The sequence below is a fragment of the Thunnus thynnus genome, chromosome 7 (assembly GCF_963924715.1).
Source record: "Thunnus thynnus chromosome 7, fThuThy2.1, whole genome shotgun sequence".
Classification (NCBI taxonomy): Eukaryota; Metazoa; Chordata; class Actinopteri; order Scombriformes; family Scombridae; genus Thunnus; species Thunnus thynnus.
The window spans coordinates 1,762,975-1,779,681 of record NC_089523.1 but is presented as its reverse complement, the minus strand read 5'-3'; the positions used below and the strand labels follow the sequence as shown (position 1 = coordinate 1,779,681).

The 16,707-nt window shown below is 40.7% G+C and overlaps 1 protein-coding gene across 16 annotated transcripts in view; it reads right to left on the bottom strand.

Moving 5' to 3' along the window:
• The window catches only part of myo18ab (myosin XVIIIA b), a 158,677-nt gene that overhangs the window by 104,406 nt on the left and 37,564 nt on the right, over positions 1–16,707 (bottom strand). For 7 of the 16 annotated variants that reach the window (XM_067593790.1, XM_067593789.1, XM_067593793.1 and 4 more), the window contains exons 2-10: positions 13,198–13,301; positions 12,762–12,796; positions 10,676–12,019; positions 8,579–8,641; positions 5,830–5,976; positions 4,565–4,630; positions 3,501–3,588; positions 2,854–2,960; positions 321–497 (exon numbers count right to left, since the gene is read on the bottom strand). In XM_067593790.1, coding sequence (XP_067449891.1) covers positions 321–497; positions 2,854–2,960; positions 3,501–3,588; positions 4,565–4,630; positions 5,830–5,976; positions 8,579–8,641; positions 10,676–12,019; positions 12,762–12,796; positions 13,198–13,234 — 2,064 coding nt within the window. In that variant the 5' untranslated portion in view covers positions 13,235–13,301. The remainder of the gene's footprint in view (positions 1–320; positions 498–2,853; positions 2,961–3,500; positions 3,589–4,564; positions 4,631–5,829; positions 5,977–8,578; positions 8,642–10,675; positions 12,020–12,761; positions 12,797–13,197; positions 13,302–16,707) is intronic. The other 9 variants (XM_067593800.1, XM_067593805.1, XM_067593804.1 and 6 more) reach the window with 7 other exon arrangements.

The following is a 16,707-nucleotide window of genomic DNA, read 5'->3' as shown; positions in this document are numbered from 1 at the left end:
CCTGAGTGTTTTGGAAGCCTTCTGTCACCCGGTGGTCAAAAATGGCAGCTTTAAAGTTGCCTGGTTAGAGTTACTTACTGTTTCAGTCAAGTCTACAGGCACAGCTGAGTTGAATGTGTTTTTAATTAAAGGGCAGTGATTTAAATATCCTGCATTTATGAATCAAGGTATAGGCACAGACTGTAGAACAAATTCTGGTACTTGCTGGTAATACTGTGAGGCTCTGGTGCTGAGGTGGTGATGACAGATGTGAGTGACACTGAATCACATTTGAATTTTTAATGACACCAGTTGTTCCCCGTTATCAGTGTAAGCCTTACCTTCTCAGAGTACATTGAGGGTGTGCTGAGGGGGTTGATGACCACCATGTTGGGTCCGGCGTAGGTGTGAATGAGGTTTCCCCCGTAGCGCTGCCTCAGGCTGTGCATCACACTGGATTCATTCAGATACAGCAATGAAGCCAGATCCTCTGATCGGTCATATGATGGAGGATTGGCCTACACATGGAGAGGGAGCAGACAGTGGCATGAAACTGGCTATGAGTGAGTAACCAGATACAAAGTTTTTAACCTGATCATGGAAAACCCCTGGACTACTAGTTGAAATTTGAGCTGGTCTAAGGTCCAGTGGTATCTAGAGACAAAATTACACTTGGGTTTAAAGACCTGAGGGTCAGGGAAGGGGCATTAGTATGGAGGTACTGGGAAAACCCCAAAGACAAGTCGTTGAAGCAATTAAAAAAGATGTCCTCCTCCCTGTTATTGCCAACCTGCCTCCAGATTTACAACTCCTTAATCAAACAGATGGGTCATTCATTCATTCGATTAGCCATTTACCTACAGATGCAAAGTCACCACCATTAGTGCTGCTGTCCATCTTTGCCTGACTGTACATATTTCTGAGATGTGAATAGTGTGTTGCAGCCTTATTTGAAAGATGCTGATGGTTTTCTTTTATCAGTTGTCCAACATCAACAATGATCATGATACTTCTGACATCCTTTAATACAAACATGTCCCTTGTGAGAAAAGTTTGGAGTCCTTGAGATTCTATTGTGACCTGAGAACATGTGCCTTACACTGACTTTGTTGTTGGATATGGAGAGCATTTTATTGCAAAGTACTTTGTACAGTACAGTACCGCAACGGGTCCTATCTTTTTAGATTGTGTTGATTTACAGTATGGAAAATAACCCTCATCCCATCATATGTATATGTGGATATCAAAGTATGAAAAAACATTATGTTCATGTTTGTTTTCAAAGGCCACATCACACATTTGATTAGTCCCTTGAGTGCCTGAAGCACATCTTTGAAATACTAAGTCTGGTCTTATTCTATTTTTCTTACTGACAACAAACAAAGACCAAAGTTCAACTTTCAATACTTTCTCATTTGCCTATTCTGTCTCTCAGCTCTCAGCTCCAAGCCCATTGTTTCCTACTGAAGATGTAAATCTGAAAAAAAAGCTCACATATGTAATACCAGTCAAAAGTTTCCCAAATGGGAAAGTGTGTCCAAACTTTTGACTGGTACTATACCTGGTTTAATTTTTAAAATAGGTTCAGTAATTTCCTTAAACAACTACTCACTGTAGCTTTTAACAAACGTTGCTTAAACAGGAGGAAATTATGTTTTTGTCTAGAACAATTTTCAGCAGTGGATGAATCCACATTTGGTGTTCTGGTGAGTATTTCTGGCAGCAGAACGGTGTGTGTGGGATTGAGTCAAAATAAACTACAGTGTGTGTTTTCATGGTAATGAAGGAACATGTCATCCGGTGCAACAGTGTGACTCACTGATATCTTTTTAATAGTTTTTGGACAACTATGGAGCCCTACGGCACAGAGGAATAAGATACATCAGGCTTTGATACACACACAATACTTGTTAGTACATCAGTTCATCGTTGGTTTTGCTCTGAACATGAGACTTGTTGATCATTAGAGAATGTAGGATATTTATCATCAGGTATGCTGGCTACTGTACTGTCTAGAGAGCCGACTGATAAGAACAGCATTTTGGATGCCTGTAGGTTTTGTTGTAGCATTGTAAAGAGAGCTATTCTCCATCTTCTCTCTTCCCTTTTTTCCAGTACACTGGTACTGATTCTGCAGATTTCTAGACAGACCATAAACAGGGAGGTCAATGATATTACATCAACCAAACGACTTAGTCCTTGTTCCATCTTCTGGGTACTGATGTTTAGAACATTACTGTCAAAATCTTGGCAACAACATTAATTTGTTTGGTCCCAGTTAACATATCTTTAGATTTCAAACTTCCCAACAGTCCCTTTGAACCTGTCCTCCACCTATCTCATCATGCCTGGCAGCTGTCAGTGTCCTCTGTGGCCATCTGTGGCTGTCTGACTCTCTGCCTCTGTGGGTCTCTCAGACAGACTGAGGGACAGGTGGAGAGAAGACCTCCCTTCTGCTGCCCAGAGACTGTTGATGCCATGTAGCTTCAGGCTAGCTCTGCAGTTACTTTATTCTATTGTATATGGTCCCTGCTCAATAAGCAAACTAAACCACAACTTCACACTGTGTCATTTCAAAATAAAATCTGGCTTGAAGGATCATTTATTAACATCAAAATCAAATGTGCCTGAAACAAAAGAAATATTAAACAAAGTACGAGACTTCAACTAATGGTGAAAATATCCATACAATGCAAATTAAAAAAAGATAATAGATAATATATGCACATACAGAAGTAGAAATACTGTGATCTGTGATAGAATTTTTGTACTGGCCATCCTTTGGCATAATGACATGTGACTGTGCATAAGAGCTGCTGGACTGGGTCAGATTTCAACTATACCGTTAAACATTTGTAGCCAACTCCCACTGACCTTTTCTACGTCATCCTCGTCCACATCCAGTATTGTCCCATCATGCTCCAGTTTGATTTTCACCTTACCCTCTGGCAGGGAGCCAGGCTCTGTCTTCACCACGGTGGCTGAGCAGAGAAAAGACAGGACAACACTGTTAGCTGTTAGCCTGCTAACTAGCTAATTAAATGCAAAACTACAGCAGAAAAAATGTATTTCAAACTTTGAAGCTACAGAAAACCACAAAGAGAGAACCCCAGCCTCTCAGGTCACTTATTATCAGAAGAGACAACAGAACCTTTTCCCTCTGCTGACAGAAAACTATTAGTGATAACCTATTAACACCTACTGTTCCACCACTGCCATGAATATTAACATGTACATATGTATCAATAGATCATATATATATATATAGATATATAGCACATGCTAACTCTATTACAATACTAACTACTGTTCAAACCAACTCCACACCTCTACTTCACAGTACATGCTTTCCAAGTGCACTTCTCGCATCATAACATTCCTTAGATTTTACCAGAACTTCTCTGGGAATCTAGTGTTATGGTGTATTAAAAGAAAAGGGAATTTATTTAAATCCTACACTGGAATGGTAAAGCAGGAAATGCTACACCGTAGTGCAAATATGTCAAGCAATAACCTCTCACCCAGGGAGAAGCCATCCTTGTGGACCAGCCAGACTTTCTCTGATCCATACCAGGCCTGCTCAGCTGCAATCTGCTCCTCAGTCTTCACCTGGAGAACAGAACGAACAACAAAAAAAATTACTGGACAGCCGGGACAAGGAGACTGCTGTTATCAAGCCACGCCACTGGACCACTCAAAGTCACACTGGGTCTTTCTGAGACAGCTGCACATGCTGAAAGGTTATGAAGGAAAAGTTTGTGAAGAGGATGACCATGCAGTGAATGAAAGTGGACTCAAAAGGTTTCTCTCACTTCCACTGAGCACTGCATGCTCCTTCAGGGTGGAGTGTGTGTATGGGTGTGGGAGAAACTTTGAACAAGACACAGTTAAAAAAATAAAATCACAGAAACACATTTTAGGAATAATTCAATTCAATTCAATTCAATTTTATTTATATAGAGCCAAATGACAATAAAAGTCATCTCAGGACACTTTTCACATAGAGCCGGTCCAGACCGTACTCTTTAATTTACAGAGACCCAACAATTCCCCCATGAGCAAGTACTTGGCAACAGCAGTAAGGAAAAACTCCCTTTAACGGGAAGAAACCTCAAGCAGAATAATAGAATAAGCAAATAAACAGTAAAAAAATGTTTTGGAATGTACACCCAAAACACAAATTAAAGTATCATTATTGATTCTAATTTCACATAATGTTCATGGGGAAAAAGTGAATAGGGAACAAAGCACTCCGCAAGCAAAGGGAGAGAGCACAACACAGCACAGCACTCCACAGTGCAGGGTGATGGTGTGACGCGTTATTTTTCCCCCACCCATATTCTGCAAAGACCCACCCTACTGTGCCTCTGATTGGCTCTGACCCTGATATTTCTACCCTTACCCTAACCATCTCACTCCTCATGCCTAAACCTAAACAACGAAGGCAACAAGTACTAGCCAATCAGAGGCAGAGTAGGGGGGTTCTTCACAGGACATGAGTGGGAAAAAAATTAGGGTGGTGGGACGGGTGTGTTTTTAAGATGAGCTGGTGGTGAATCACACTCAGGCACAGTGCAGGCCAGACCTGGGATTGCTTAGCTGCAGCATGAGATGCCTGAAGGAGGGCCACAGGGTCCTCTTCCACTGATCCCTGGCCAGCATGAAGAGGTCAAAGGTCACAGTTATATATGAGCAACAAATGTTATACAGACACACATACAGACAGGTAGGATAAAATAGATAAGCACACAGACAAACAGAGGTATCATCTGCATATCTGCAGACTGTAGTCTGTCATACTTATCCAGCACACCTGTGAGAGAGAAATCCTGTTTACTTTACAAGCACACTCATCTATGAAAGCACCTGTTCTGATCCCTTCATGGTAAATCTGCTCTAATATTCCACATTCACTTGGTGAAATGTTTACAAATTCATGGAATAAAATGGTTGTATGACAACAAAAAAAGAGCTGGAGTCATAAACAAAGATTCATTGTGACACAAAACAATGCACTGGGAGCACCTGAACTTAATAAATAGCCACACCACACTCACACAGATCCCAGTCAGATACTGCCTACTCAGGTGTGGAGACACTGGACATGCATCTGTAATGGTATCCATCACCATGCCAAACCTCAAAAAAGAGGCAACACAGAGAGTTGTTAAGTCCATGCAGGTGACTTCTATCAACCCAACAGGTCATGAAAAGAAGCAGTTATGTCATGCAACTGTCTCACAAATTGCAGCTCATGTCAATGACAAAACAATGAAAAAGCTGCCAAAAAGCTTTAGACTGAATTATTCTCACTTCACTAGTGAAGTGAAGAATCTCAGTAGTCACTGAGATTCTTCACTTCACTAGTGAAGTGAAGAATCTCAGTGACTACTGAGATCAGACTTTTGGGGTCAGGCAAAATGGACTGGCAGTCAAATCCATCATCAAATGCGGTAAGAAATGTCAATGTACTATAATTTCTGTGCATTCAGTGCAAACACAGGTTTATGACATGTGTACCTTATTTAAGTAAAACCTGGAGAGAGAAATATTTCAACAACCAGGATCATAATTAAAGTAAGACTAATAATAAAATATTAAAAATATCACTTGGAATCTGATCACTGAAAAAGTGGTTCTGGAGTCAACTCATATTAAGGGTTTCCTGTTCACAAGCAGTGAAGCACTGATCAACACAACAAATGAAACAATAAAATCCACATCTTATCTAATGTATCAGAAGAAGACACTGACTGTCTTCAATCTTATAGATTTTTGTATTGGTGGCAGCCTAATACAGATGTTAGAAGTACTGCAGACAGGGTAAAGGGGGAAAGGGGGGGGCCTTACACTCCAACAAGCCACACGAGTACAAATTCCAGTTAGGAGGCCCAGAGGAAGGCTGGAGGGCTGCGGTACCTGGAGAGGGCCCTGGGGTAGCGGGGCCGCCGGGGCGGGGGCTTGGACAGAAGACGAAACACTGACTGCCGGCTCCAACTTAGCCACAAAGCAGCCACAGAGAGACAATCACAGCCAGCAAAAGCATTGTGAGTACAGCATGGAGAGAAGGAAAGAGAATGAGGGGAAGAAGGGGAGGGAAAGAAAAAGACAAGGTCAACATGGAACTTTGGATGAAGAAATGCAGTGCACAGAAGCAAAAAAGGAGCATGGATGCTTGACAGAGTAATGGAAAAGTGAAAATGGATGTGATTGAGTTACACTGGGTGAAAATTATTCTGATCATCCTATACAGAGAGAAAATGACAAGGTAGCATAGACCAGCTTGAGTTATCGTCAGAATGACACATTAGAAAGAAGGTAATTGGAAGGAAACCTGGAATAAAGGTGAAGAGCTGAGCCAGTGTAGAGTTCCATTAACTGAAAAGAATAAATCATCACTAGATAGATCAGAACTGGGCAATCATTAATCAATCATTAATTTGGTGTTATGAAAATGAGTGGTGTTACATCATTATAGGTCTGTACCCTACAAGTCCATTTAATCTGTTTTAGCAATTCAGGTTCCAGAAGTAAAAGGGGTGCTGCCTCTGGTTTTAGTTCCCAGTTCAGATTTACAGTTAGGTAAAGTTGAAGCACTTCACCATTTGGATGGACATGAAACCCCACCATGTTTGAATCATCAGATGAGTAACTGTTAAGTAAACAGTGTTGTTATGGGTACATGACTGTGTACATAAAGGTGAGATCGACTCTCAAGGAGCATTTTAAGATGAAATGTCAACCAAATTTGGTTGCACTCCCACCTCTAACAGTGAGCGGAAGTGAAAAAACCTGTAATTTAAATCTGCACTTTCAGATTCAGGGTCTATTTTGGATAAATTCTGCAACTAACCAATTGCAACAACAAAGTGTTTGTGAATTTGGCCATGGCAGAAGAGGCTCATGGGTATCATAGTCATTTGAGCCATCCACGATACCTAACTGACAGAAAAGAAGTTGAAATTATTCAAGTTAATGGTCATAAAAGGTAACACTTTAAGTCCACTATTTATCATGTATAAGCAAAATACAAACATTGAGTAAATGATTTATAAGTGACTATTATGTAGTTATAAGCATACTTAAATATTATAACAATCCTGAGAATGTTGAGTTCCCAGAGAAGCTGATTGAAAATTTCAAGACTCGCTTTGATGACTTCAGATTAGGAAAACAAGTCCTACTGTACATTGGAAACCCATTTCTGGTCAGAAATGTCACAGAGTTCTCTGCAGAAGCACAACAAATCTTTCCAGGGGCCAATGCTGCTTCTCTGCAACATGAGTTGATTGACCTCCAGGAAAACCTTGCACTGAAAGAAGCTGACTGTGACACTCTAACCTTCTGGACAAAGATGGTTGCTGCAGCTAATGTCCCACTCATATATAAGATGGCACTTCACATTCTCACAATGTATGGTTCATACTACAGCCGTGAGTCTGCATTCTCAACAATGAACATGATGAAGAACAAGTACCACGGCTGACTCACCAATGAACACTTGCATCAGTGTCTCCGTCTGGCTATCACACCTTTTGAGCCAAAGTTCAAAGTCTTGGCATGATTTATTTGAAGAAATATAAATATAAATACATACACACACACACACACACACACATATATATATATATTTTATATATATATATATATATATATATATACACACATATACACACACACACAATTGTCTTATTGAAAATGTCTTTGTGGTCCTTTAAAATTTGTATTTGAGTACTCCTGGGTTAGAGTGTTGGAGTCGGGACACCAGCAGTGGGGATAAAATTTCACTCCGTCATGAGTCACAACTGGTAGACCAACTGTTCTGCTCTTTTGCCCCCATCAGGAAGGCAACAGACACCCTGCTAATACTTTCCTCTGCTGTGTGTCTGTAAACATACACCAATAAACTAAGCATGTTAGGCATGCAGGCCGATGGTAAACAGCCAAGGGGACCAATCACTGTCTAGGTGAGGGAGGCTGAGGTTCTCCAAGCCAACTCTGAGATGTAGAAACAAACATAGTACAATATAATACAACACAGAAACAAAAAGCTCATAATGCTGATTTTTGTGGGGAGGAGCATCAGCGGTGTTGATTGAGGGCATTGTCCGTAGTGATGCTTAGCACAGTTTAATCGAGAAACATTTTTATTTGATCAGTGCTATGTATTTCATACCAGCAGCAGGGAAGCACAATTGTTTAGGGTTGTGATGGTGTTATTCATGGCTATTAGCATGAGATCAGGGGGGATCAATGGGATTAAATCCCCATTTCACAAGATCTTAATGGCACTTAGTGACAATTAGTTCTCTGCAATTTAACTGGGTAGGTTAGGGGATATGACATTTGGCTATAATGTTCATACCATGATAGCTATCACTTATAAGAATATCTAAACACCAGGCTTAAAAGCATAGTTTCCCTGCCCTCTGTGGTTGAAAGTATCAAGTCTGTTTTACCTCTGACCACACCTAGCATCATTGATGGGAGGGAGGTGGGCTGGGGGGAAGGGGATTGGAGTTGACATAGACAGACAGTGACAGACATAAAGCCAATACAAGACATCAATAACATGCAGATGGACAGCAGGGTAATTTACAGGGGCGCTGAAGATCCTCATCAGGCGTCTCTGAGCCTCCTCGGTGGGACTGAGCGGTGCCTCCTACAGGTCAAAGCAGCAACACATCGACACTAAGCGCACTGATACAGCTAATGGCAAAGCCTATGACTAATGAGCAAACGTGATCATGATGCACCGTAAACGTAGAAGTCAGTTAGTATGTATTAATAACTGAGTAAAAGTGCCACACAAAAATTTACACAAACATGGATATGTAATCTTACAAATCATACACCCTGTCAGTCACAACTACAGTATCTTCAATTATGTTTCTGCAGGAGACTATCTGCATACACACACACACACACTTCTGTCATCAAGAATACAAAAACAGTTTAGGTTATTGTGCAGTCTGATTTGAAAAAGACCATGTCAGTAGTTCTCCCAAAACAGGAGTAAATGCCAGAGGGTGCTGGAAACAGCATGCACAGGAGAAAACAGTGAATCTCTCACACACCAATATTCAATCCTTTGGATAAGAGAAGAATATTTGCATCACCATTCTTAGGCCCTTAACTCAGATTATAATGCAACTTGCATATACATATATTGTGCCACTAAATACAATGTGAGAGGTGTGTCTGTATCTGAAGTCAATATCTTTCTGGCAAATAAAAAAAATGTTTTTGTGGATTTCCAATCAACTAACCCCCCACCTCCCACAACACAAAACTGCAAAAGGTAACTTTTGAATCTAGCAATAGATTCTCAAAGTCCTATACTGGTCTGAGGCCACATGAGTTGAGGCTTTGTAGTAAACAAAGACCCAGTGATGTCTGTGGCTACACAAATTCAGCAAGAATGCAGAGGAAAAACAGCTTTTTGTAACGATGTCTGCCATCTGTAAACTTTCTGGAGAGTTGTGCTATCTTTGTGCCTGTTCATAGGCTCGGCTTTGAGTTCCTCTGCCAGGATGCACACTGGTAATTGGCTGTACAGTATGTGGCTCTACTGTTAGTGACTAGAAACTCTAGGCCACTGAAGTCTCTCTTTTGAAAGAGTCCTCAGCTGGGACACAGAGCTTATGAGCTTCATTCTGCTGTGTAAGATCTCATTGGTGAAAAGAAGCATCTGTCCTCCTTTGTTGTTTTGATGGTAGACTTTGTCCAAGAAAAGGTTGTAAGGCTCATAAATCTTAAAAAAAAAGCAAGTTCCTAAAAACTGCCAAACCACACAAACCTCTGTAGTCTTTGACAAATAAACAAGTCATTAACTTGACAGTAAAACCATGTTTGTGAGGAAATGAGTGAGTGGAGAAGGAAATTAAGGGTTTTTGACTGAAAGGGCACCAGGATGGGAAATTGCTGTTGTGGAATGTAAAGAATACTTCCTCCTCCATCTACAGCTACTGTTAAAGTAGTGACTGTTGAGGTAGAAGACTTGTTCAGTGTCTAAAAATTGAAGGCAAAAAGATCAAGCCTGAAATACTAATGGCCAACAGACTTAATACATCAGGGAAAACATGCAGTATAATACACTGATTGTTTTCTATTTGTACAAATTTACAGCTGTTGGTCTTAAAATATAGTCCTATAATAATATAATACAAGAAAAGGTATTGGGTCATTTACATCCCCTCATCTTGAGAGCAAAAAGCTGCAGAGCACATGTCATGACAATCCAGCCATTATTTCAGGAGATACCTTTTCATGGAAATGTTGATAAGAAAAACATTTATCTGAAGGTGGCAGATAAAGCCAGGGCGCGACCAAAATCATTAAGAAGTCACCTTCTGGAGACCACAGATATCTTCTTGGCAATCAGACTTCAACATAGACCCAAAACTGAGATCCAACCAGGCCTGTACCCATTGACAAAAATAACGGAGGAACCTATTGACTAACCATCCAACCAACTATCATCACCATCCTTTGGCCCTTCCACCAGGTTCTCAAAAGAAAAAGCATTCTCAGTTAACTTTTCCTAAATAACTCAAGAAACTCGCCACACTGAGGTTACACACATTATGGTGTCTGTAAGTGTTCTTTTAGTTCAGACATGCACTTCAAATTCTCACGCACTTTCCACAACAACGTCCCAAATGTTGGCTGGACATGCAAAGTGTGGACATAGTACCTCTTGTTTTCTGACAGCAGGCTGTTGAATGGGAATGACTCCTGGAGGGGGAGACAGGGGACCAGGACTGGGACGGGGAGGAGCAGGGCTCACAGGAGTTTCAAGTGGAGAGGGTTTAGGGGTTGAGATGGAACGTGATGGAGGAGAGAGGGGGGAAGGTTTCTGGGCTGTTGTGGTGGCTGAAGGAGGATTTGGAGGGGAGGATTTGGAGGGGGCGGATCTAGAGGCAGCAGTTGGTTTGGGTGCAGGTATGAAGCCAGGAGGTGGAGACAAAGTTGAGGGCTTGGGCGCTGGGATAAAGCCAACAACTGGTGGGAGGGATGAAGGTCTGGAATGGGAGGTCTTGGAAGAAGTTGGAGGTTGAACTGGCTTTTCAGAAGCCATGCTGGTAGCAGTTGGAGCAACCATGGGAGATTTGACTTCCTGTATAACTGGAGCAGAGGTTTTAGGTTTGGAATTGACCTCTTGTGGCTTTGGGGTGGGTTTATCCTCTTTCTTCTCTTTTATCTCCTTTGGATCAACTTTTTCCTCTTTCTTCTTCTCTTCATTTTTCCTTTCTAACTCTATTTTCTCCGGTCGTTCATCCTTGCGTATTCGTGGGCGGGGGTCCCTTGTCCTACCTCTGACCATGAGGTTACTCAACCCTCGAGAAATGTCATCCTTATCTTCTGTTTTGATGACATCATGTTTAAAAGAGAACACTGGCGGACCTGGGGCCTTAGGCACTGAAGCTGGTGCTGGCACCGCTTTAACTGGTTCAGGAGCAGGCTTCGCTACCTGTGGAGCTTCTGATGGTTGTGTTAGCGCAGAGGTCTCCTCCTCTTCTGTGGGCAGGACCTTCCTGACAACTCGACGAACCACCTTCACTACCTTCTTGCGTGTTAGACCCTGGTCATCTGCAGTATCCGTGTGGCTGGTGCTGGTGCATGGACCTTTGATATTACCGTTGGCAGTACCATTGACTGCGTTTTTACCCATAGTGCCATTTTGCTCTCGCTCACTGTTCATAACTGGCGCTGGGCTCAGTGAAGCTTGTGGTGGCTCAGGACTTTTAAATCGTTCTGCCATCTTTGGTGGTGGCTCAGGACTTTTAAATCGTTCTGCCATCTTTGGTGGTGGCTCAGGACTTTTAAATCGTTCTGCCATCTTTGGTGGTGGCTCAGGGCTTTTGAAGCGCTCTGGCACTGTAACAGGTGTCCTGACTTTAGGTGGGGAGGGACTCCTGACCCGCCTTGCCAACTCTGTAGGGGCAACTGGTGGGGGGCTTTTTGCCCGGAATAATCCCCTGCCAGGGTCTAGAGCTGGCACTGACTTGGCCCGGTTGGACAGCCCATCACTGTCTGGCTACTCACAAAGAGGAAAGAGAGTAGGTATGAGAGAGTGAGTGATGAATGGAAATCCAAACATCACGTCTTTCTTTATGCTGAGCTTCTAAAGTTACTTGTCTTTATTTATCCTGCACAATTTAAAAAGCTGGTTCATTTAGTTTTGACATTAGTGCTTTCATGGTAGTTGACATGTTCAGTGACCAAAAAGTTGGTGCAGTATGTTTTGTTGAGCTGAATATGTCTGCAGTCACTGTGTCTAACCATTAACTAGCAAGAGTTAAGAGTTAAAGACTAACTCTAACCCTAACATGCATACCAATTGATTTTTTGCAATATCACATGACATTTTGGGGAGTTTATAGAAAACACACAACTCCAAATATGACAAATGACATTTTATTTAAGCACTACAAAGAATGTCTGACTGTTAGAATACTTGAAGATGGTGTGCAGGACACTTACTATAGAGCATTTTAGAGTACCATTAGAAACTTGGTACAAAAAAAACCTACTGCTTTGCAAAACATACAAATCTACAGCACGCCTCTACCTCTACTGATTAGAGTTCTATCAAAAACATATATATAAGATTGCAGAAAATTGGATTTTGATCTTGATCAAGAAGATCTAGATAAGACATAAGACGTGAATTGAGTTGTTGAAGACACAGGATAGCCTTAACATGACTCTGTCATGACCAGAAAAATGTATAAACAAGTAGTACTAAGCCTCTCTAATAAAACCCAATATTCACTTACACTTTTGCTGCCTGGCTTGTTTTCTTCTTTGATCTGAAGGTGTCGATATAAAAAGAAAAGTAGATCAAAACCTCCACACTACATAAGGCTGTTGTCCATCACACACCGTGCAAAGCACAAACCATGCAAAGTCTGAAATTATTTGTGATAGCCATCTTTAACCTCCTTCTTTAGATACAAACACTCAGTCCAGTTATGTCATGAAGTAAAAATGGATACACTCACAGCAGTGTTAAGTGCTTTAGTAAAAAGTGTCCACCAAATTGCATAGGTGATTCAAACAAATGGATAACTACAACATGAGAGTGAGCACCATCAAATTCTTAACGTGATATGGGCAAACATTTGAAGCCACGCGTGTTAATACTCAGTGTAAAACACTGTAACACCATGCAGTTTAAGAGTGCTTCATGAAATGTCCAAGTGAGACTTCCCTTTTGCTCCCAGAAGGAAAAGCGAGATGAGAATGCCATGTCGGCTGATCTGCTGTCATGGGCCGTGATGGATGAGATGAGAGCAGCAGGAGGAGGAAGGGGAGAGCTGGGTGAGGAAAAATGGTGAAAATACACATAGACAGATGAAAAGAAATGAAGCCACAGAGATCATTGAATTTTCCAGTGTAGGCAGAATGTCATGTCAATGACAAAGCAATGAACAAATTCTAGGAGAAGTAGAGGATTAGAGAATTAGAGCGAGATTTGAGAAATGAAAACACACACTACTAAAGTAACCCACACTCAAAAAGATCAAGTAAAATCTTCAAATTCATAACAGAGATCAAAGATTATCATCTAACTGAAATGTACACAAGTAGCACAATGGACTCAGAAACACTGCTGAACAAAAACACATACTGTGAACTGTGAACATTTGACCCTCGTATCTTTTAAAAAGCAAAGAACAAAATGCCACAAGCCCTCATAAGGTGATGCATACTTGTGGCCAAAGCCACAGACCAAGATCATCCCCTAGAAATAATATGCAGGAGTATTCAAAACTGCTCAAACATTTTCATGACCACAATGTTAACCATACTGTCTGCCTTGGCACATCAACAGTTACATTTCATTTAATTCTCTTTATCTTCATCAATACATCATGGTAAACTTGCATCAAATGTCTATTCAGCTATGCGTCTTTTGTTTATAGAAGTTCAGCCAATGACTGAGCTAGGATAGAAGAGTTGTCATACTAAGGCAGCAGCACAGTAGTTAGCCATATTTTGTGACTGTACAGTATATATCAATAGGAGGATTCTGTACATATTGCCTATTCCTATTTGAAATGCATTGTAACCAACATGAATTCAAGATGAACACAGCCTCCCTTCTGTCTGGAAGCAAGCCTACAGGCACCTTTCAAGTCTACCGGGGTGGGTGCTTCATGCTCAAAAACTATATTTTGAGTAAACTCTATAAATCGCATTCATGTGATGCAGTATATCAGTTTTATGTGACTGGACAGAGAATTTTTTTTCCCATCGCTATACTGTCTCTGAACTTTATTCTGACACAGGAGCGAACATTACCACCTTCCCTGCCTTCATTATGCCTTCCTTTCTTCAGTTGTCACTCATTATCAGGAACAGTCATAGTATCATAGGCTGAGCTGATTACATTTATAGAAGTACAATAGTTCAGTTGATCAATTTGAGAATAGCAGTCACAATTTTTCAGGGCAGTTCTGGAATGGTTCAGAAAAAAGTTTTTTGAAGCCATACCTGAAGTTTACACTGTAAATCTGAGAGTTAAGTCAAGGCTGTTTTATATGTACACCAAAAACAACTCACCTCTGCCTGGGACTGCTTCTCTTTGACTAAACAAAAGGAACATCAACAACCTCGATGTCCCTCCACAACAGCTTTTACAGGGAGCGGGACATTGTCCAGGTCTGGCTCTGGGTTAGTGGGCTTTATCGGTGGTCACTGAATTAGCACACTGACTAACATGCTTATTTTTGGATTAGAAAGAGGTACTGTAGGGCTGTGTGCCAGTGTAGTCTATCAGAGAAAGGCCAACAAGGCCAATAGGTCCCCACTTGGGAGGGGCGCTGAACTCATACAACATACATCTCATTCATCTTGTTTGTGATACTGTGCTGTACAAATAAGCAAGACTTGACTGTATGTGTCACTATTGGACACCAGTTACAAACTATTTAAGTGTCACCCTGGAAAACATGGAGTGTAAGCACATTTCATAACATGATGCTTTGTCTGGATAGGAAATTGATTAACTTATTTTCCATTTGTTTCACCTCATAAATGAACTTGCTTGAATCTGAAGGTAAAGTATAATGACTACTAATGCTTTCATAATAGAAATCTATATTCAAACAGAAAAGACAACTATTATTACTCAAATGATACACCCGTTACCAACAGCATTCTATCACCATTCACACATACAAAACACAGGGACATGACCACAGGGAAGACACTGTAGACTGTTATAGCACAATGACAGTATGTTGCTCAGTCACTCTGCTGTGATGTGAGAACATAACTGTCTGACTCATGAACCACATCATCTTAGAAGAATAAGCCACACACATATACAATGCATATGAAAAATGAGCCAGTATTTTGAACAAAGTATATGATATTTCAAATTCAATAACTTTACTTTTTTAGCTGTTATTTAATAATTTTAAATTCATATCTATTATTCTTAAGACCCAGTGTGTTCTATATGATGGAGCAGCCTGAAACAGAGAGGTGTTCATTGATCTCCACACATCCATATTATCTGCATACAGTGTAAAAAGCAGATTCTTCTTCTTCTGAATTACGCTCTACAATGGTATTGTGGCCTGTGTTTACTTAGCATCAGATGCAGTGGTTCATTGGACACAAACTCCTTACTGCCTTACTTATTACCTTGTACAATTAATGTCCCTTTTTCTCTGGACTGGTATTACCTGTGGACCTCATATGACCCTAAGTCTGTGCTTCACTTACGAAATTTACACAGGATATGACTAAATTTCATTTAAATTTACTGACTAAATCCTAACCTTGGAATATGACATCAGTTAGATCCCTGATAAAAGTTTGCATGCTAATCTGTCCTCAGGGATATCATCAGTTAATATATCTATAAAACAAAACACTAACTCACACATGGCATCCCACTGGAAACAAGAAGCTTCTTGCTGACAGAATGTTGACAGTCTATAGGCTAAAATCCTGTTATAGTGGCAAGTAATATCTGGGGTAGAGGTCTGATTCACAACAGACCCACAGAAAAACCTAACCAGACCTGACATGAAAAACAGACACATCAACACCTGGGATGAAAACTATCTCCAAAATTTCACCAACACAACACATCTGATCATATTACTTCAGTGTGAGTTGACATATCAGAAATTTGAAATTTTCACACCTTATTTTGTTTGCTTTGGTCCAAATCAGTGGATGAGTTGCTACAAATCCTACCAGAGTTTGTTTGTGACCAGACCAAGACCTTGTTGAAAAGGTGATCTCGGTCCGGTTGTTTTGGTCCACACCCAAGTGCAATTGAGGTGTTCACGCCTGCCCAAATGTACCGCACCAAGGGGGAAAATGCTCCAGGGTTTGATTCAACCAAACTAAACAAGACAGATGTGAAAATGCCCTGAGTATATCAGAATTTACTGCACAAATTCCTTGTTTTTTCCAGATTAATGGAGACTGAAGTGGACATTATTAATGACTGGTTGCATTTTGGCTGCAAATTCTGGAGGCTAATAATTGATCTAAAATGAAGATCAATTATGTTTCGAATCTATCTGGAGAAATCATTGGGATTTGTGAATACAATGTGTACGTGAAACGAAAATATAGAGGTGAATTCCTACATCACATGAGCTTCCCAGGTAGTCCAGTAACAACAGGCCATAATTCAATTCATTTAATTTGGGTGAATAATATTAGAAAATACAGCAATATGGCGGAAATAATAAT